The 21,504-nt window shown below is 34.2% G+C and overlaps 1 protein-coding gene across 2 annotated transcripts; it reads left to right on the top strand.

Annotated features, from left to right (window-relative positions):
- Positions 1–10,531: 10,531 nt before the first annotated feature.
- Positions 10,532–20,286, top strand: LOC145595825 (uncharacterized). Of its 2 annotated transcripts, none has more exons than XM_081652251.1 (10): positions 10,532–11,818; positions 14,829–14,884; positions 14,967–15,044; positions 15,199–15,311; positions 15,394–15,459; positions 16,691–16,792; positions 16,893–17,454; positions 18,354–18,559; positions 19,363–19,526; positions 19,672–20,286. In XM_081652251.1, exons 1-10 carry the CDS (start codon positions 11,691–11,693, stop codon positions 19,805–19,807), a joined length of 1,611 nt encoding a protein of 536 aa, XP_081508377.1. In that variant the 5' UTR covers positions 10,532–11,690; the 3' UTR covers positions 19,808–20,286. The 2 variants fall into 2 exon arrangements, with proteins under 2 accessions (XP_081508377.1, XP_081508378.1); XM_081652252.1 differs by lacking the exon at positions 10,532–11,818 and adding an exon at positions 14,089–14,740.
- Positions 20,287–21,504: the final 1,218 nt, after the last annotated feature.

The following is a 21,504-nucleotide window of genomic DNA, read 5'->3' as shown; positions in this document are numbered from 1 at the left end:
TATTTATATAGTTATGATTCTTCAGCATGCAGTCAGAGATGCAAGATTTTGCTTTCTGACTGAGAATATGAATAGACAGCAGTCAATATCCTTATCCTTGTGAACAACCAAGCAGATTCTTTTGTACCCACATTACAATAGCCTTGAAATTGGAATCATCTTTTGCACTTCTATCATTTCCTTACACCTATAGATGGATAAGTACATTCAAGTAGAGGGGAAATGAAAAAGAGGAATAAAAAGCAAGATTTGAAAGACTTGGGTGAATGTTAGGACAATTCTTTCACATTAAAAGAAGAGGGGAACTAATCAAACGTGGATACAGGGCCGCCTTATTCTCTCATGAGATATTTTCAGTAAAAACCATCTTAGGAAGGGTTTAGACATCATCATTATGCTATAAAATCTATTGGACACAATTAGGCATTTCCTTTTCTATGTCACAACTGAGAAATGTGATGTAAGCAGAGCAAAGACTTCAAGTGATTTCCGTCCAACAGCCTTACAGGCGGTTAGAGCCAGACTAGAGAAGCACAACATAAAGCAAATGACAACTCCAAAACTGAAAAAATAAAGTGATCATACAAATTAGAAGAACAAAAATGAGAAAACCAGTTAGTGTTTAATCATGGAAGGGCAGGCTCAAGTTTGATCCTTTGTGTCTAACCTATGTGGCTATGTATAGAAGTCCATAATACTTAGAAACTAAAACAGCCTTACTTTAACATTCTCATTAAACATAACAAATCTCTGTCGTTTCATTGATGGGGTTTCATAAACTTGAGACTGAATACACATGTACAGTAAAATCATTATGCACACCATATGAAACCCAGGAGAATCCAAGCAGGCAATGAATGTTAATACAAAGATAAACGAAAAAGTGGAAAGAACCAATAAAAAAAAGTGCAACATTATACTAAGTTTATAAAGGGATAGTGAACAAGAACAGCCAATTTTAACAATCCAAAGGGGAAATGGGGAATGGATGATAGTCATTGTAAAGCAAAGTAATATTAAAAAGTAAAATCATTATAATGTTTTGAGGATGCTTCTCTATTCTGCTTTGTATTTTACGCAATGCTTATTTACATAAATTCTAAAAAATTCTTAGATTGAAGTATATGGTTACAAATTAGAAGTTCTTATCTTATTCCACTAGGAACCAGGAAAAGAAAATGCACCCAACTCCGACTGAAATGTTACTATCAAAGAATAAGATCCAATACAAACAGTGGCTTGCCATTTTGATGTTGGTAATGGTAAGTAGTATCACAGCTTTTGATCATATCTAAAGGCCATCCCCTCTGTTCAGCAGGACCTAAAAGGCTAAAATACCTCCACATGGATTCCAAATGTTCTAAGATAAGTTTCATTAAGCTCATTTATAAAGTGCCCACAAATAGAAATCATGGAAAACTAACCAAAGTGCCAAGGCTGGTCTTTCTAACTCATAACATGATTGTAGTTTTTCATTTAACTACATGTACTCATCGTAATCCAAGCTCACAACATGAGTGTACAGTTCAGATATATAATTATACTTCAATACCATCATCTCCAATAGAATGTCTAACTGGTTATTGGCCCGGACGATGTCCCGGGTTCTTATAATATAACATTACAATCGTCAATAAGTATTTGATTTAAATGGATTGGAAATATAGTAATTTGATATTATAACAATAACAACAACAAACTCAAGCAATAGCATGACCAAACTCTAAAGAAATCTCTGCTCGTATATCTATACTAATATATTAAAAGGTGTTCCTAAAAACGTCTATACGCCACATAGACCCCCTCATTTTGCCACGTCACTTACTCAACTTCTTATTATGCCACGACATCCACTCAGCACCTCAATATGTCACGTCATCCACACAACCAACAATACTCCATGTTGTCTCGATTATATTGAAAAAAAATATATGGATGAGAAGGTTCGAACACTTGACCTCTTAGAAGAAAGGTTATTGTTTAACAATCTAGACTAATTGTCAATTACACTTTAACCTTGCACAATAAATAATGTTATACTATGAAGTATTGAAGACACATACTACATACAAACTATTAAATGTTCTTAAAAATTAACAATTGCACAATTATAAAAGTAGTAGCCCTGGGTGACGCTCGGGCTACTCACTAGTGGTTAATTAAAAAATAAACTACTAAAAATAACATGAAATACATGCAAGTAACATAAAATAAAGTATTCGTGTGTATAAGTTAATTATCGCTAATTAATGAAGTGTTTATTATTTGGGTGATTGAAGAACGGTAATAATATACAGAGTAGCTTAGAAGGTATTTTATTTATGTACTTTTTTTAAATGAAAGGTTTTACAAACATGCATTGTCAACAACTCAACACTCATGTGGCGCCTAGTCATGATGAGGGAGGGATGACACGTAGCAATACCATGTTAATATTTGCCCTGTTTGGCAACGAGAATTTAGCTCTTAGCTATTTGTATGAGTTTTTTTTTACTAGTTGCTTACTTGCTTGTACTAGCTGTTTGTGTAAAAGTTTCGGTAAATAGCTGTTAGATGCTAGATTTTTAGTGTGTAAATTTTATTTTATTTTTTGACAAAATTGTGTAAAATTACCAATAAGGATAATATGCATGATTTATTATTAGCTTGAATTCTCGAGCAAACTTAGTAAAGGCAGTAAAATAAATCAAATTTATGAAAGAAGAGTCATTTCCCCTCAACTACCACAAACCTCTCTCATAAAAAATCATTAGCTTAACCAAAATTAGCTTTTTGGACCCAAAACTCTCTTAACAAACACTCATATTAGAGACTTGAGTTAGTCAAACCTTACTTTAGCCTCAAACCTCTCTTTTTGCCCCAAACCTCTCCGAACAAAACAACCCTGATATTAAGCATTCTATACCTTAAATTTATTCCTAAAGCACATATCAAACATGATGATCATTGATCATAGCATAAAGGTAAAAGTGCAGTTTAAAATCATAGAAACAGTGATTAAAAAAACCATAGCATCATCCAACAAACCCAGGTAACACCATATTTTTCTCTTTAATTCCCCAAATATTATATAAGTAAATACTTTATTCAAAATTATTCTTCCTTCCCTTTTTCCCTTCTAATGCCTCCTTAGCCAGAAAGCGACGTAGAAATAAAAAAAAGGACATCCAGTTTATACTGCCATATTCCTCCCTGCTTTTGTTGAGAAGTTTCTCAAGCAACTTCCTCATTAATCATTGCACTAAAGATTAATCTCCCTTAAAAATTACACGAGAGATTATCTCCCATTCTAAAATAAAAGGAGACTAAGAAAAATGAAAAAAATCATGATCTTTTTGGTGGGATTATGCAAATTATATAAGCCTTATATATCCAGAAATAGATTGGAAAAGATTAGTCATTGCTACAATTAAACTTTCAGAATTTTTTTATAACTTTCACCTAGCACAGAGTTCACAACATTATTGATACTCATCAATCATAATTGATAGATATTCAGAAAAAGTAGACATCATAATAGACATCCATATAATTTTCAAACGGCTCATCACCACACAAGTGTTATTCATTAGAAAAAAATTTGTTGTCATCAAAATACCTATGGTACTAAAACATAGATTGAAAAGGAACCAAAATATCAGAGACGATTTTTTTACAAAGCTAATGAAAACCTAAATAAATCTTCAGCAATGATTAGAACATACCTTAAATGAGCATGTTGGTCCATCATAAATCATTCTCTGGTAAGCTCACAGAGTATCTCAACCAAAGACTCGTGTCGAGCCAAGAAGTCTCCATCTCACTTCATTTTTTATAAAAGGAAACTATTTGTTCCTTCGTTGCTGTGATATCTGCAAAATGGGTGTGGACCAGATCAATAAACAAAAGCAATTGGTTGGCGACCTGAATCTACTAATCATTTATTCTTAACTTTCTTTTTCCACCCTTTCCAATTTCTGAGACATGCCACACAAGATATTCTAGCTTTCTTTCATAGTCTCTGGACTTTGATGTTGATAAGAATTCTATCTCAAGACATGATAAAATCGTACAATATGAGGTCCATCCCTAAAAATGCCGTGGAAAAGATGTTGCAATACAGCCAACTTGACAGTTTTCATGAAAAAGGAATGCATTCTACTTGACATAAAAAAGATACTCGACTTATGACTGAATTCAGATTAAGAAAGAGGAAATACTCTATTTTGTAAGCACAATGATTTGAGATAAGCACATAGATGAAATTTGTGTATTTTATAGCATCATTACAGTGCATTCTACTTGAGATAAAAAGATTACTCGACTTATGACTAAACACTGATTAAGAAAGAGGAAATACTCTATTTCGTAAGCACAATGATTTGAAATAAGCACAATGATGAAATTTGTGTGTTTTAGACTAGCATCATTACAGTTTTCGACATGCAATTTGTTTCATGAACTTCTTACTAGAAATTTTATGTAACAGCATCCATCATTCAATAATATCATTCATGCAGAGTATTTGCCAAAAAAGCAAAAAGCCACTGTGAAAGAGCCAATTACGATGAAGCACTATATAACTATATAGCTAAACCCGAGATAACTATCTTTGCAACTGTAAAAAGTAAAAAGTAGCTGTTGCTAACATCTCTAATTCCCTAGATTCTTCTTTATAACCAAAAATTTTAAATTCTGAGTCTTTTTTCCATAGGATTTATAATGATTCATTTTGAGAAGTTTGTTACGTGAGCTAAAGAGGCATAGCAATTACAGTTAATGTATCTAAATACTGTGAAAATACTAAAGAGGCTAAACCAATTATTAAGCATACATGACTAGGTAAAGAGCATAAACAGTCTAAATCTAAGTCCAGAATGAGTTGTGCCTGACATAATGCATTAACTTTAGTTCAAAAAGGGGGGGAATATAGAAAATGGAAACCCAAATAGCAACCCAGAGAAGGAATGAGAAAAAAAAAGAGATATAGCAAGAAATGGCTAGTACTGAACATAATTCCTTGAACAAAGGAGCGCACACGTGTCTAAAAGGGAGAGGTTAATATAAGCATTTGCTACGCCTTGTTGATAACTTCCCCGCCTCATGAATATGCTCATGTAGCTACAAAACAAAATCTTGTGGGCGACGAGGAATCGATCAAAGGCTAGATATAAAGTTGCTTTTTACTCCAACTTGCAAATGTCTCTCACAGCATCAAGCTAGTGACTCAGTAGTCATCATATCTATATCAGACACAAAACTTAGTCTGATTGCTTCATCACACGACATGGAGATAAAGCAATAATCAAATCAATTACCTGATTTACAGGACAGTATGGCATTTAGCTAGCTAATTGTAGGTGAAATTAACAATCAGCAGTTTGATTTAAAAAAATAATTACATTTAATTTGCAAATGACAGTACTTAATTTGCTCTCAACATGATAGAATGTTGCCATGATAAGTATCAACAACTGTATGCAAAAGATGCTATTAAGTAAGCCAAAACTCTAATTGAGAACATTAATTACTAAGCAAGGATAGGGCATCATAACTGAGTCAAATCTCAAACTGATTAAACTTCACCAAGAGAGTAAATGCTAGGCAAAATAAGTAAACAAGGGCTATATATATATATATATATATATATATATATATATATATATATGAAAACAAGATATGCAAACAAAAAAACAAATTCCGATGCCATATTTTCCTACCAGCAGAATCTACTAAGTAACAAAATAAGTGAAAAGAACCATAACTGCAGAACAATCTAGAAATATCTTTCATTAGCCATTGAAAGACCTCCACAACTATAGCACAGAATATAGAATCCAAAAGATTGCTTAGCACATTATGCTAATTGCACCAAAATGACAAGTAAAGTTTATTAATTTCATAGTCTGAAGAAAAAAAAAAAAAAAACTTTGTTTTGCACCAAAATGCTTCTATCATAGGCACTTTAAGAATTATATGTTAACTAATTAATTAAATATATACCATAGAATTACAAATTTATGTAACTCCATATGTCTTTGTCTCCTCTTATCTAATATGTGACCACTATGGACCAGGAAACTTATGTGAATGACCAATGAGGAGTAATGGAGATATATTTAAAGACTTGAGGGAATTATATACATTAACTTAATAGCTGCTACGTATTTCAAACTTTCTCAACTTGTTAGCCTCTTCTGAGTATACAGAAGAGTAGATAACTTGGTAAGCTAGTACCATTGAATGGAATTAAAAAACATAGCCAAGCAAACTTCAACTCTCATCCTCATATTGATTTCAAGACTGATCAGAAGTTCCACCTAGCATATATGTTACACAGTCTGCTAATTGCCTAATTTTTCCCCCCACCCACCCTGGATTCCTGGAACTACGATTCGAAAATTAGTATTTGGTACAGTGAGCACTTTTGGACTAATTTAACACATTTAAGTAGCCAATTGTACCCTGTACCCTTTCTGCATGCCTAACAGTGCCGCTAATTTGGTAACACAAAATAACATTATTAAACCTCTCTAGGAAAAATTTCAAAATGCTAGAATAATAGGTATCTAAGATCTAAGACAATGACATTTTTACCCTCATTTCGTAAAGCATAAGTGTGAACGTTGAAATGAAACAGTTAACCCAACTCAACCAAATAGCATTGTGTTGTCCTGAGATTACTTTACCCTCCTTTTCTCTTCTCTTTTCTTTATCCTTGAGTTGTCCTGTAGACACCACCTAAACCTCAGTTAACTTTAGAACTACCCTTGAAAAAGGAGCAAAATCCAGATTGAAAGTGGTATGATTAAGCGAGAAATGAAACCGCCAAATTTCCATGCAAGAACTTCCTTCAATCACAAACAGTCATCCAAAGTCTAGAAATTCCATGAAATAGATATTTACTAAAATTTGAGCTTCAAGTCCTGTCCTCCCACCAAGAAGTAACCCAAGTACTTGCTAGAGGCATAACAAAATAAGGATAAAGTGCAATCCTTTCTTTATACAAGATTTCTGACACCAAGTTCATGCTGTTTATCCCTTACGACCTTATATGTTCTTCCCTTTATTCTTCCAACATGCCAAACATATAATTTAAGGTATGAAAACAGTGTAGCAGCTCTCAGGTGAGGTGAGTTTAACTGCTGCCATTGGTGTCTGCTCATCTAAACTGGTAAAGTCAGCAGCAGAAGTGTGCTGCACTTGATAAAGGATTACTCCTAATTTAAGAATAACTATAAAGAATATCCTGCCAACTACACTTTTTCAAAAAAAAGGAAAAAAAAAAAAATTCTAGTAAACATGCATTTTTCCAATTGCTTGTAAGTTGTAACAGCTGGTTCCCAATTGTTCTAGCCAAAATTGGTGTATTCAACTGAAAAGTCTCTTTCTACTAACTGAGTTCAAGCCTCAAACTCTATATACAATCATGATCCTTAAACAATGGCGAGTACTTAAAGTTGCAAGCTTGCAATAGATTGATCGATATATCTCCCAAAATAAAGTTAGTGTCCATTTCAACCAATTATTATCTAAAATGAGTCCTTATGTTTTGCTATATCCATTATTAATCCCTCAGTCTAAAAGTAAAGATTTATTTATCATATTGTCACTTTCATAGCATCATCACAGTACGAAAAACATATAGGAGCTAGAACAAATTTTTACTTGTACTTTTCCTTCCAATTCCTTTCCTTGTTCATTTTTCACTTGGTCATCCAAAAACAACATTCAATCACCTCTCCCTTTACTTCCCTACGTTACTTCATTCTACTCTATACATAGACACATACTATAAAGGACAATTTGATTAATTAGAAGCTGAATGATTTTGATCGTACATCTTTCCTAAATGTGCGGTACCATGGTCCCCTTAGATCCTCTTTATATACCATAATATTACTTCCCTTCATCCTGGTAGAGGTACCCCATTATCCTTTTTTTGTGTCTCATTGAGCTTGCCCCATCCACTTTTGGTATGTTTACTCCACAATCCACATTATATCCATGTACAACTAGGAAAAGAACAAAGTAAGAACCCTTCACACCAAACTTCAACCAAGCCTTTAAAAAAAACTCTCCCTTGTAGACTATGCTACATGAACTCTTCATTTCACCTTAAGTTCCATGTCAAACCCTCTGACACTCGAACATTGGGTATGACACTTGGACACTTCACTTTTAGTTTAAAATCATGGAATTATTTCACAAAATAGTCGAGTCGGACACTTGGACACATACCCATGTCAGATATAAGTACCCGAGTCTATGTAACTAGCTTGTAGGACAATCCTATTGGATAGAGTGAGTAAATACAAAAAACAAAAATAAAAATAGATAACTCTACATTGTATATTTTTCACCAAAACTTCAAATCCCGAATAGATTTATTTTGATAGAAGAAGAGGATATGGTAGGCCAATTGAGGAGATAAATTCTTGGTTCATGTAACCGACTTCATCTTTGGATTCATGGTTGATTATTGCATTCTTTTTTAAGGTTGAATCCGCGTCTTGTACATCCCTTCTAAACATATTAACCTAAATCAAATCCGAGACTCAGACAATAGAAGGCAAATAGTATTTACGAGTACCAATTAAGTTAGCCGACATCCAAAAATATATGAGTATAATGTGTCAGTGTCACAAATTTTGTAACAAAATTACAAAACCAAATTAAGAAAATTAATAGCCAAATATATATATATGTTCATTTTTCATTATAAATCGCATCAATAACATCAACCAATATCTTGCACCCATCATCAACAAAAATAATTAGAAAATGAAAACCAATAATTCAAGAAGTTTTCTGCATCATTATATAACAATCTATTATTAAAATTATGAAGTGAAGGAGAAAAATAAATGAAAAATACCTCATGGGGTTGTTGATTTCAGTACAATATGATGAAGAAAGAGCAAATTTTGCAATGAATCATCAGCAGAATCTCTGGGTAATTGGGGGTGTAATGGGGTTTTATAGAGTGGCCTTGTTCTAAATACTATGGTGTCTACATCATTCGATCGTACCAATTTTTGGGTGTAACCACTTCCACTTCCACTATATGAGGATCGTACAAATTTGATAACAATGCACGAATTTCAGAGGTGGCAAATGTCCATACTCATGAATCATGATGACGGAAAGTACATACCACCTGTCCCACTTACTCTTAGAGTAGGGAGGGTGTTGACTTAGACCCGATAAAATTGACTTGATTTACGCGAAAAGTAATTTTTAGGTTAATTTGTAAATTACCACTTGACCTATTTTGAAATTATCATTCGTTAAAAATTTTTATTTTAAATTTTAAATTACCACCCCTTAAATAACAAAAAAAAAAAAAAAATTCAAATAACCGCCTTTATAGAAAATCCGGTGGAATTTCCGTTTGAACCGTTAGCGGTTCTTTGCTAAACCAGATATTAAAAATAAAAAAACTAACCTAGTACCAATCCTACGTGGACAATACCATGGGAATAAGTTTATAAACCGACACAATCAGGGAATTAAATTATAAATTAGCAATTTCTACGGAAATTGTTCCAAGAAAAAGGCTTAATTTTTTTTTTGTTTTGTCATCAACTATATTTGAATGTTTAAAATAAAATAGGAAATGTGACATGACTATAATGGTAAGACATTTAGTGTTGAAATTAAGGTAGCATGTTCAAATCATAAGTAGACTGCAATATCATCTGCTTTGAAGGAGTTACGGTAGTATGCTCCACATTGTGAATCCATCACCCATGGTGCACAAATATTCACGATATAGATGAAATTCTATGTAGAATGGATCTCTTGAAAGAATAAAACAATGTGAATCTCAACCAATAGTGTCTATGTTTGTTATCTTATTCATTCAATAAAAACCTCTAATTAGATCAAGCATAGCACAAGAAAATATCAAAAATTGGCTAATACTCTAAACTCACGTAGATTTGCATACACCTTAACACCCTTGACATATATCTCTTATACCATACACTATATTTTGCCGGTAAAACTTGTAGGCGCAAGACACTTAACACGTGGAGACAAGTGCACGCTATAAAACACTATTTATCCGAGTTTATCGTGAACCCGCACCTAATGCCCCACCTCAACTACTTAAGGCTTGTTTTCATTGACTGAACTGAACTGAACCGACCTGAATTGAACTTATTAATTAGTGATTTTTAACTTCGGATCAGTGATCTTTGATTATTTATTATTATACATATGTGTATATACAAATATACATATTAAAATATTTAAGAAAAATATACTTTATAATTAAAATATTTATGGAAAATAATAACACCCCATAACATTTTAAAAACATATACTATTTAATTAGAAAATAAAATATTATTATAAAGGAAAAATTGATTTTAATAATCCCACCTTTTACCGGTTCGCTATTAATAATCCCACCTTTTGATTATTATCTAATAATCCCACTTTTATGTTGCATTCTCTTCTACTGGTCCTTTGTGACCGGTAACCTGAATAATAGGTAATTCTTTTTATTTTTTTTATTTAAGGAACAAGTGTCTAATTGTTTAAAAAAAAAGAACAAAATAAAAAAGTAAAATATAAAAAATAAAACCAGTCGTTCTTCCCATCCCCAACCCCACCTCTCCGGCAGTCCCCTTCCATCCCCCCAGCCTCAGCCAATGGAGAAGGTGGCAGGGAGGCGTGGCTGCTCCTGCTTTTGGTGATGGAGGTCGTTATCTCGATGTTGTTGTTGTGCGATTTGTGGTGCGATTAAATTGGTGGTGTAGGTGGTGGGAGACGCGACTGCTGCGAGGTGGGAGGGAATTGTAAAATTGTTGCGTGATGGTGGTTTAGTGGGTGTGTGTATCTACGGCGGTGTGGAACTGTTTGCCGTCGGGGAAGGGGAAATGGTGGTTTTCGGGGGTGGGAAATCGGGGTGGATCCGGGGAGAGGGGATGATTTCGGTGGGTGGCTGGTGGTAAGTTAAAGGGAGGTTTTCAGTGGTGGGAGTGGGGGTTGTCGGAGGGAGTGGGGAATTGGGGATGGTGAGGGTGGCCATATTTTTGTAATTTTTTTTTTAACTAAGTTTTTCCTTTTTTATTATTTTTTTTAATTTTTAAGTTTTCCTTTTTTTTAATTTTTTTTTCCCCAGCCAATTACAAATTGACACGTAGCATCTCAACCCACCAAGCCGGTTACTAACAAGTCAGGGACCAGTAGAAGAGAATGCAACATAAAGGTGGGATTATTAGATAATAATCAAAAGGTGGGATTATTAACAGTGAATCGGTGAAAGGTGGGATTATTAAAATCAATTTTTCCTATTATAAATTGTATCAATATTATTTTTATTATTAAATATTATTATTATTATTGTTGTTGTTGTTGTTGTAATAAGAGCTTGACTTTACATTATTAGCAATATCGTTAGACATAAACTGAATTGAACTAAAGTGAGAATAAACGTATGAGAACATACCCTAATTTGATCTAATAATTACGGAGTACATTTATCGAAAACAAAAGGAGGGAGAGAGTGACATCGAACCCTTATTAGATCAAATAATTACGGAGTACATTTGTCGAAAACAAAAGAAAGATGAAGGAAAATTACAAAATCTGGGTTTCTTCAGGATTTTATACTAAATAAAGAAATACTCTTACAACAAAAATAACTCTTCCTCACTCCCAAATTAATCACAAATTCAAGCTCCAAAACCCTAATTTCAATGGACGAAGACAGCATTTTGGAGAGAGAAAGGTACCAAATTGAACAAATTCGAGAGCTCGATGATGAAGAGTTGCAGATTGAAGAAGTCGAAGGTTTACCCGAGGACTCCGATGATGATCATGCTATGTAATTTTTCGAATTTAATTTGATTTATTTTTTCGCTGTTACTCAATTTGATTTCTTTTTTTGTTATGTTTTGATGTTTAAATTGATGTTTTGCCCCTGATTTTGATCATTTCACCTTTGTTTGATTGATGTTTTTTGTCGCTTTTAGGGTTTATGTATGGTTTTTGTGCTAAATTAATTTGGTTGTCGAATGTCTGGAAAATTAGCTAAACTTGTAGGGATTCATGAATGCCAATTAGCTTAATAATCCACATTTCAATAGGACGTGACAATGCTAAACAGGATATGTCCGTCGAGTTTTTGGTGAATCCTGTTTGCGTAATAATGTTAAAACTCTTAAAAGATTGAAGAAAAGTAGTATAGCGAAACTCGTTAGTATGTAACTTAAGGAGAATGAAACTGGGTTTTTAGTTTTCAATGAATGTGGACATGGAACTGATGAATGATGCATAATGATATATTGTGTTAAGTTGTATCGTGAAACTCGCCTAAAATATTCAAGTTAAGAGAAGATATGTTATAAAGGATTGGTGAATTTAATAAGCTAGAGAAGTAGAGAGTGAGGATTTGGGGAATGAGGAGCTTAATTAGGGAGTGGGTCAAACTTAAGAGCAAGTGAGCAACTCATGGAATTGGTGAAAAAAAATTACGGTAGTATGAGAGAAGATTTCTTTAGTGGTTTATAAGTTCCTCTTTAAGATAGTTTATGGTAGAAAGCTTTGAAATGATATCAAATTTGTAAGTGAGGATGATAAGGTCGCTAAAGATAATAAGGTTTTTTTGATGTGATCCCCACTTTCAATAAGACCTTTTCTTATAGGGGATGTGTGATTCTCTTATGTTAAATGGTCTGGATGATCAGGATTGGATTTGGAAACATGTTGAGGTTAAGAAGGTGGTGCTTTCTTTGGTAGCCACTAGCTATGAAATCTTTGGTGACAATTACAAATCATCTTCTTTTATTGTTTCCTGGAATATATGAGAAATAGATGGTTATTACGATTAGAGGGCATTTCAGAACCCATTTTTCTAAGGTAGGTCACTTTTGAGGTAAAGGAATCAGTCCATTTAATTTCACTGCCGCACTATTAGGAAAGTTCCTCAATTTTATTCCCTTTGTAGTGAAGCTCTATACTCCCAATTTTTTAGTGTGGCAGAGGATACTAAGGGATGAGGTAGAATAGTGCCCATTATTTTAGATCTCAATAAAGTCTAAGCTAGTAAATTGGAAACATTTAAACAAGATTCGAAGATATTGGGGATTGGGCTCATGCTGTGTCTCACCAGCTTGTTGTTTCTTTATTTTGCAGTGGGAAGCCTAGAAGTAGTTTGCTATGAGAGGGTGATCCTCTCTGTTTTACTGTTTTACCTTGGTTGTGGTTTGCTTGATACAATCATCTCCGTTGTGGACGATCGCTGTAACATCGTGGTAATACTGTAATAGATAGACTATGAGGAGCTCAAGGTTATTCATTTAGACAAGTTCTTACTTTTTAGTCAACTGTCATGGACAAATAATTAATAACTTTTAGCTTGTTTATGATCTATGAGTTGTTAAACACAATGGTCTACACCCAAGCTAGTGATCACGCTATGTAATGGAGCCTATGCTGTAAAATGGCAGGTCACATATAAGGATAGGGACTAGGATCGTTGCTTGGTTTGATGAGGCAAGTTACTGCACCTATAAATTTCCCCCATAATTAACTTAGAATCCTAAAGCTTTCAAATGTGTTTTTAAGCTATCTAATATACCCTATAAAGATCCAGACTAGATAATCAGCTAGCCTAGTATCAAGAAAAAAAGTCTAGCAATTTGTAGGTCAACGTTCACACTTTCATATTCGGTAGTTTCCCTTACCTATTTGTTTTTCTGATTTTGCATCTTCTTATTATGTACTTAGGGAACCCATTAGGTAAAAATATGTTTTGAAAATGCTCAAAATTTGATGTTTAAAAAGTGAAAACACCATTACTTACTGCCATCACTAGTGGGCGAGAGTATAGGCGGATCTAATGAGAGGTTTGGGTGACACTCTCCCCACCGTTTTTAATAATTTGTTACTTGTTAAAAATAATAAAAGATAAGATGAGTCATTCATTAAATTGGGAATTAGTTAGTGTCCCACCAATTTAATGGTCCTAGATCCGCCTCATGTGAGATCATCCAAAATGTGGGCCATTTGCAACCTTCTTTGCTCTAAAAATCCAACTCAACTCATGGGTTTATTTGACTTGCGAGCTGGCCTTAAGGACTCCAATTGATTCTGGCCTAAATCAATTCCCAAAAAGCTGTGAGAGGCTCCCTAATCAAGCGTTTTCTCCAGATCTTTGGTTCAAGTGGTAAAACCCTAGATGTTTCAACTCAAAGAGAAATATGTTAAATTAAAAACCTTATAATTGAACCTTTGTTTGGTTGGGATTTGCAAACTGAGTGGAGTGCTTTTTTGCTGTCAAATTTGGAGAGTTTCTCCTTCGCCCACCCTTTCTTTTCTGCTGCAGTTTTGATGTGGCTTGATGGTTGCTTATACAGTCTTCAGAAAGCCCTGTTCTTTCTTATATCCTTCCCTTCCTTCTCTTTCTTTCCCTTGGGGCAGATGTGGTATGCTGTTCTTGCTGCATGAGATGGAGTTGAAAAAATATCAATCAGTTGCACTTACAATTTATTTTCCCATACTTCTGTGCAGACTGAAATCTTCATTCTTCTACACCTGAGTTTGCGTGAAAATAACAGTACTTGCAGATTCATATCTTTTATTATTTGGCCTTGTATGTGTGTGTTGGCATGCTGGCCTTGCTGCGTGAGAGGGAGTTGTAGATGGCTGAAAGTCAGAAATGATGACTATCATAGTCCATCCAGTATGAAAAATCAGAAAAAGGATTGAATATGTCGTGTACTTGCGTAGCATATAAAGCTACAAAGTATGACTTATTTTATTTTTAATTCTTAGCCTCTGACTCCTTGTTTAGAATGTTCTTTCTCTTACTCTAGTGTTTATGCTCGTGGCAGGTTGGGTGAATTTACATTTGACACATGTCTGGCGTCATTGCATACCTATTTGGGTGGTAGGCATAAGTAGCATTTACACTCTTATGTAAGTTCTTGTTTTTGTGAAATAAAATTCTCTGATTGTGCATATTGTTGCAGAGGTGGAAGACACTCATCACAGGACAGCTTTTGTTGATACTGGCGCCATTTTGACTCTCCCTCTTTTTTATCTTGAAGGTTTTTGTATCAATTATTCTTTAATTATGTCCCAATATATCTCAAATGAACACATTTGTCTTGCTTTATCTTTTTAAATCTCTTTATTTTTTATATTTAATTTTTGATACAAGGTGAATTGATATTTCCCCCCTCTTAAACATATGTTGTCCAGGTGTAGTACTGTTCCCAGAGGCAACTCTTCCTTTAAGAATCATACAGCCGAATTTTATAGTAGCTGTAGAAAGAGCAATGGGTCAGATTGACTCCCCTTATACCATAGGTGTGGTACGTAAACTACTTGCCATCTTTGTCTGGAATTTTATCCTTAACTTAAGATTTTTTGAGCAATTTATGCTATACTGCTCAGGTTCGTGTTTATAGAGACCTTGATTTTGGAAGGTTAAGGTTTTCAGCTGTTGGGACTACTGCAGAGGTATTATTTCTAATTTTGCAGAGCTACTTATATTAAAAATACTGTCATGAGTGAATAACTGAATAAGATATTAGTCTTTATTTTAAATGTGAAACTGACTACAATTATGCTCACTGATTTTTAACGAATGTACAGATTTACGCTTTTAGCACTTAATTTATTAGTTTAAGTTTCTTCATTGCAAAAAAATTTTGGAATTTCCACCATTCCATGGTTGTCTTTTTGTTGAAGTTCTTATACAAGTATAAATATATTATTAAGGGTATGGGAAATTGGGAATGTTCAAAATTTAAGTCACACAATCTTGAAGCGGCCTTTAATATTGAAATGAACTAAATTGGAATTGTGGCCTTTAATATTCCTTGTTATATAAAGGATTTTTCCCTTCTACCCTCTTTTACCCTACTTGTTTGACTCATTAAATCCATACTCTCTCGCAGTCACATATTCTCCTTGTTTCCTTGTTAAATGTTGCTACAGGAAGTGGGAAAATTATAAGGAACAAAGGGAGTAGTTGGTTAGTTAAATCCTCTAAGATAACTGAAATTGTGTGCTGGTGTAGTGATGAGAAAACTTATAATAATATGGATGTGGATTGTTTCATTTAAGTTTGGGAGATTTCATGTTGAAGCATTTTAGTGTTAAAAATAACTAAATTTGTGTTGGAATTAAACACTTTTCCTGTTTCTATGATGGTGAAAATTAGTATGTTTTATTTTGACATTCACTTCAAGTTAGCCAAGGAGAAAGTTGTCATATGGTTCATAATATTTCAACAAGAATTAGAACAAAAAGTTTGTGAGCTTGAGCCTACCAGTAATTTGCTGTTAAACTTTTCCCAAATCGTGATAAATTTGAGCTGATCTGTATGTGAGTAATAGATTCTTTATCTATCTAGCTCAAGTTCTTACAACTAGTATCTATTTCTTATTTTACTCTGTCAAAAGATTTATATGTGTGAGTAGATGCATTTTGGTTCTGTTGTTTTTTGAGTTTATTCTCACTTGCAAAATATACCTACATGCTATAACCCTTGTGGCTCCATTGCACTCCTTTGAGAGGTTTTGGCCAGACATGTGATATGGCTAGATACGTGACAGTGGTAATCAGTTGGAGAGGCCATGCTCAGTAATAAAAAAATAAAAATAAATTAGGGTACATCTAGTGCCCTATGTGTAGCCTACATTGATCATAAATTACTTAATTCTAAATTTTGTTACCACTGATTCAGATTCGACAGTATCGTCGTTTGGAGGATGGATCCGTCAACGTAGTTACTCGTGGAAAGCAGCGTTTCCATGTTAGACGCCATTGGATCGATACTGATGGAGCTGTAAGAACAAACTTAATGTTGTATTACCATAATGCCACTATTGTCATGCTATTTATCTCGCTTTGAGGGGTTAATTTGTCAAATAAATTTGTGTCTTTAGCCTTGTGGAGAGATTGAGGTCATTGAAGAAGACTTGCCTTTGAGGACCCCACGTGATGCATTTGGAACCTTACCGCCATTAAGGAACCTTAGTAGCCGGAGCTTTTCTGATGCTACAAAATCTCATAATCAGGCTAAGAGACATAGAGATGCAGTTGAAAGCAATTGCTCTGATGCAGAGTCGGAGGAAAGTTTTCTGAATGAGCTTTCAATTTCAGAGATGAGATTGCATCAAAGTGCTGTTGAGTCCTGTTGTGCATATGATACGATTGATGAGTCAACAAGCAGTGATGATGATAAATATGTTTGTGAATCAGAGCTTCACTCTGGACAATCTAAATCAAGTGATGGTTCATTACAATCGAAGTGTCGAAGGAGAACAGATGCTACCTCAGGAGTTTCAAACAAAGGTGAAATCAACCAATCACCTCAGAAAGGAGATGCATGGGGGAAGAGAGGTATGTCTGCCAATTTGAATCAGTTCCGTGCAGTTCCCAGAGCATTTTTGCCATACTGGGTTTACCAGATGTACGACTCTTTCACTCTTGCTCAAAAGGCAGCAGGTACTCTCTCTCTCTCTCTCTCTCTCCTTTAGTCAAAAATCTGATGCCTGTAAAGGCTGTAATCTGCAAAAAATTCCTGTACATTACTGTCTATGTTCATATATTTGGTGGCACTCCCTGTCCTTCAGTTAAAAATTTCTGTAATCTGCAAAAAGTTCCTGCACATTTCTGTCCTAGATCAGATATTTGGTGAATGAATAGCCTTGGCTGTGCGTTGATATTGTTTCATAGTGAAAGATGGTTATGTAATGCATTTTACTGTAGTTCTTCAGCGTATTTCTTATTGATACTGTGTTTGAGGGCTGTCATGCTGTGTACGTATAGCAAAGTATATACGAAATTTCGTTTTTCTAGCTTTTGTAATTTGTGAAAGCTTTTTTGCAACTGCAAGTCTTATTGTATGATTGTGTATTTGTGTGTAATGAATTTTGTGTATTGAGCTTCAATTTCTATAAGGTGGTATTGGAATGTTTGGAAATTTAGGGAGAACTAGTACCCAATATAAATAAAGCTTGTAAAGGAATGAATTTCCATTCCTAATTTTATTTTCCTGAAGGTCTGATCCTTTTGCTGGCTTTCTCAATATGATTACCCAATATCAAATGGTTCCTCACTCCTGTGAAATATTTTCTATGACACTGGCAAACTTTTAGGCTGAGTCAACTACCAGTTTCCATTCCAACTCAAAACAAGGTTCATAAATGCATCCTTGTGTAATAGTGCTAGCTTCTATGACCTAAACACTGTTCTTATGGAAGTATAACGAGGGCCGTCTGTTCTGAAATTTTAGTTTTGACTTTTGAGACTTTGTGTTTTGATGTGAAAGCGAGGAAGTCTAAGTAGGCTATGTTGAAGGTGCATTGCAGTTTCTTACAATGGTGCTTCCGCTTGTTTTGCAGATATGTGGAAGCAGGTTGTTGGAGCGCCGAGTATGGATGGGTTTGTTAGAAAGCCTGATATCTTGTCATTTTACATTGCCAGTAAAATTCCTATATCCGAGTCTACAAGACAGGAGCTGCTAGAAATTAATGGAGTCTCCTATAGATTACGTCGAGAAATCGAACTTCTTGAAGGTTTTGATCGTGTGAGGTGTAAAAATTGTCAGGTATTATCGAATTACTAAAATTTCTAGCCTTTTCTTTTTGCTTTCAACCTTTTTCGTCTTTTAGTTGGAGGAAAAAGGAAGGACTGTGGGTAGGGACCTGTGTCCTTAGGCCTTAGCTAATAGTTTGTAACTAGGTTAGATCTTGTGCCATGCACGTGTCATTAGTTTAACACAATTATTTTACTATAAAAAATTATATCAAATTGCAAAATAGGATGAAAGTTTTGTAATTACAATTTTTTTGAATCTTTAAAAAAAAAAACAAAGGAAAAAATGTATGCACGACCATTAAAAATAACCATGGATTACATTACAAAGTTATAGATAATATTGCATTATTGTATGATATGACTTTGTTCCCGTCATAAAATAAATAAATATATAAATCTTTGTTGAATGTGTAAAAATGAATATACTTGCCAAATAGAAAAGAAATATTATTGTAAAGTAAGTATTAAATTAAATACTTCTCTAGGAAGCTTTGGAAAAAAAAAAAAAAAAGAGACCTTTTGGAGGGAAATTTTTTAACCAGGTTATGACAAGTGTCATTTCTGGTTTCGCCTTTAGTATAGGTATATTGATGAGACTGGCGCTGGGTACCTAAAGTTCTTGATTCAGATAGTAAGAATCTCCACCTCATTATCGTTTTTACCCATTACTATGGCAACTAAAATGCAGCTATACCATGCACTTTGCTTTTGATGTTTCTTACCTATTGTGCTAAAAGATGTATCCGTCAAGATGAGTTTAAATTGCGTAATATCTTGACTAATATGATTCTGCCTCTTCGTGCCTTGTAACAGACTGTAATTGCCAGGCGAAGTGATATGCTGGTGATGTCTAACGAAGGCCCTCTTGGTGCATATGTTAACCCAAATGGCTTTGTGCATGAGATAATGACTCTTTACAAAGCCAGTGGTTTGGCACTGATTGGCCGACCAAGAGAAGAATACAGCTGGTTTCCAGGGTATGCTATTCATTTTCAGTACTGCCAAATTATATGTTTCGTTTTGTATGCTATTATGCTTGAGTGGTACCATAGGAGTGAAGTGGAAGTAATTTCCTTTGGCAATAATTAATATATAAGCTCTTTGTTTATGTATGTTTTGCAGATATAAATGGACCATTGCCAACTGTGCTACCTGTGAGAGTCACATGGGTTGGCTCTTTACTGCCACAAACAAGAAGTTGAAGCCAAAAACTTTCTGGGGAGTTCGGAGTTCTCAGGTTGCAGATGACATGCGATAATGCTTCTTGAATCTGTTATATGTACTTGTATTGTATTTGCTCCCATGTCATAGTCTTCTTTGGAGAATAGGTGTCTATTCGAACAAGTGAGACTAAGCTATCGATAAATTTTCCAGTGAAGGACAGGCATCTAGCAGTACATATGAGATTGTATAGACTGTAGTCTATAGAGTAGCTCTTTCTTGTAGCTTTGTTTGCTGTGTATGTTGCTTGTAAGAACTCAAACGATATATCATGTGCACAAGTTGGTTCCATTTATGTTGAATGAACTACAGCAAAGTAACCTTGGAGGACGGTGTGATGGCTTTTGAAGAAGCTGTCCTAGAATTAGAGATTATTAGGGATTGCTGAAGTGTTTTTTTTCGCCTGTATGGATGGTCATAAAGATGAGTAATACCGGATTGTTATATAGCTTTCGTATAACCAGAAAGATTTTACTGGGGAATCGAATAAAATTCAATACAAAAATTCTTTTTGCAGATTAAGAGTACTTGAATAGTTGCAATCTTTCTGTAAGTTTGTCTTTGCTTTCTTTCAATCATTTATGGCTTTATATATCTAAGTTGCTATTTTGAAAAGATATGCCGAGACACATTGTATGATCTTGAAAGCTCGAAGTTTTGTGCGAATAATGGGATGCTAGTAATTGGCAATGTGGCTAATCAACTCCTCTACTTTCGATTGTACTATAATTGTTTAACAGGCTGTAGCAACGTGCTAGAGAAATCAAGGGCAGTAATTGCGGCAAACAAGCATCGTCCTTGGCTCCTTGCTGCCTTGCTGAGTTGCTGGTAGCACGGTGCGATCCACGGGCGGCTCGAGGGATTTGAGTTCCTCGTGCCTTTCGTAATCAATATCATTTTATGTCCTCGTTTTCCTTCACAAGATTAGTTTATTACTGGTAATGTATTTTTTGGTGTAATAAAAAATTACTCCGTCATTCAGATTTTTTTTTTCATTTTACTTTTGGAAACTTTGCTTCAAAATTATCCTTAATTATGATGCCTAGACTCTAGCCCATCATGTTGCTAAATACTCTCATAGTCCCAATTTACTTGCAACACTTTAACTGGACACGCTTGCCGATGCACATGTTTGACTGTTAATATCTTTTGTTATATACTTATACACTTCGTATAAGCTATAAAAAGTTTATATTAAGAAACTATACATTAAAGTAGACCCAACAACATATTACATGATTACATTGACTTTCATATAACTAAAAAAGATGGTCAAAGTGAAATGTGTAAATAGTGCAAAAATTAAAAATGCTGCAAGTATTTTGGACGGAGGGAGTAGGATACTAGAGGTTGTAATGAATTTGTTTCTCTCGGTCCTTTTCTCCAACGCTTGATTACTTTGGTGGAAAATTGGAAATTGACCTTTAATGATATTTGCAGCTTGATTTTTTTAAAAAAAAAAAAAAAACAAAACAAAAATAATGCCTAGACTCATAAAGTCACAGACTCACAGTTGGTGCTATTTAATTTTCTTAAAGATAAATTGTACTGTAATAATTTTTGTTAACAAAACTTCTTAATGTTGATAAACATCTATTCATTACAATTCCTTTAATGTCAATTAGTACTCCTTACCCCATATTTTAATTAACTCTGTTAATTGTCTAAATTGTTGATAAACATCTATTCATTAAATTATCTTTATTGTTAGATTAGTACTCCCTACTCCGCATT

Source organism: Chenopodium album, chromosome 19, assembly GCF_948465745.1.
Source record: "Chenopodium album chromosome 19, dcCheAlbu1.1, whole genome shotgun sequence".
Taxonomy (NCBI): domain Eukaryota; kingdom Viridiplantae; phylum Streptophyta; class Magnoliopsida; order Caryophyllales; family Amaranthaceae; genus Chenopodium; species Chenopodium album.
Note: the sequence above shows the minus strand (reverse complement) of the source record. Positions and strands in the feature narration are given on the sequence as shown.

What these genes read in the sequence shown, in the direction of transcription:
- LOC145595825 (XM_081652251.1), top strand. Translation starts at nt 11,691, where the DNA reads ATGGACGAAGACAGCATTTTGGAGAGAGAAAGGTACCAAATTGAACAA. An exon ending in TCTTGCTCAAAAGGCAGCAG is followed by an intron (nt 17,455 to 18,353) that starts GTACTCTCTCTC and finishes CTTGTTTTGCAG; the next exon opens with ATATGTGGAAGCAGGTTGTT. An exon ending in TGAGGTGTAAAAATTGTCAG is followed by an intron (nt 18,560 to 19,362) that starts GTATTATCGAAT and finishes GCCTTGTAACAG; the next exon opens with ACTGTAATTGCCAGGCGAAG.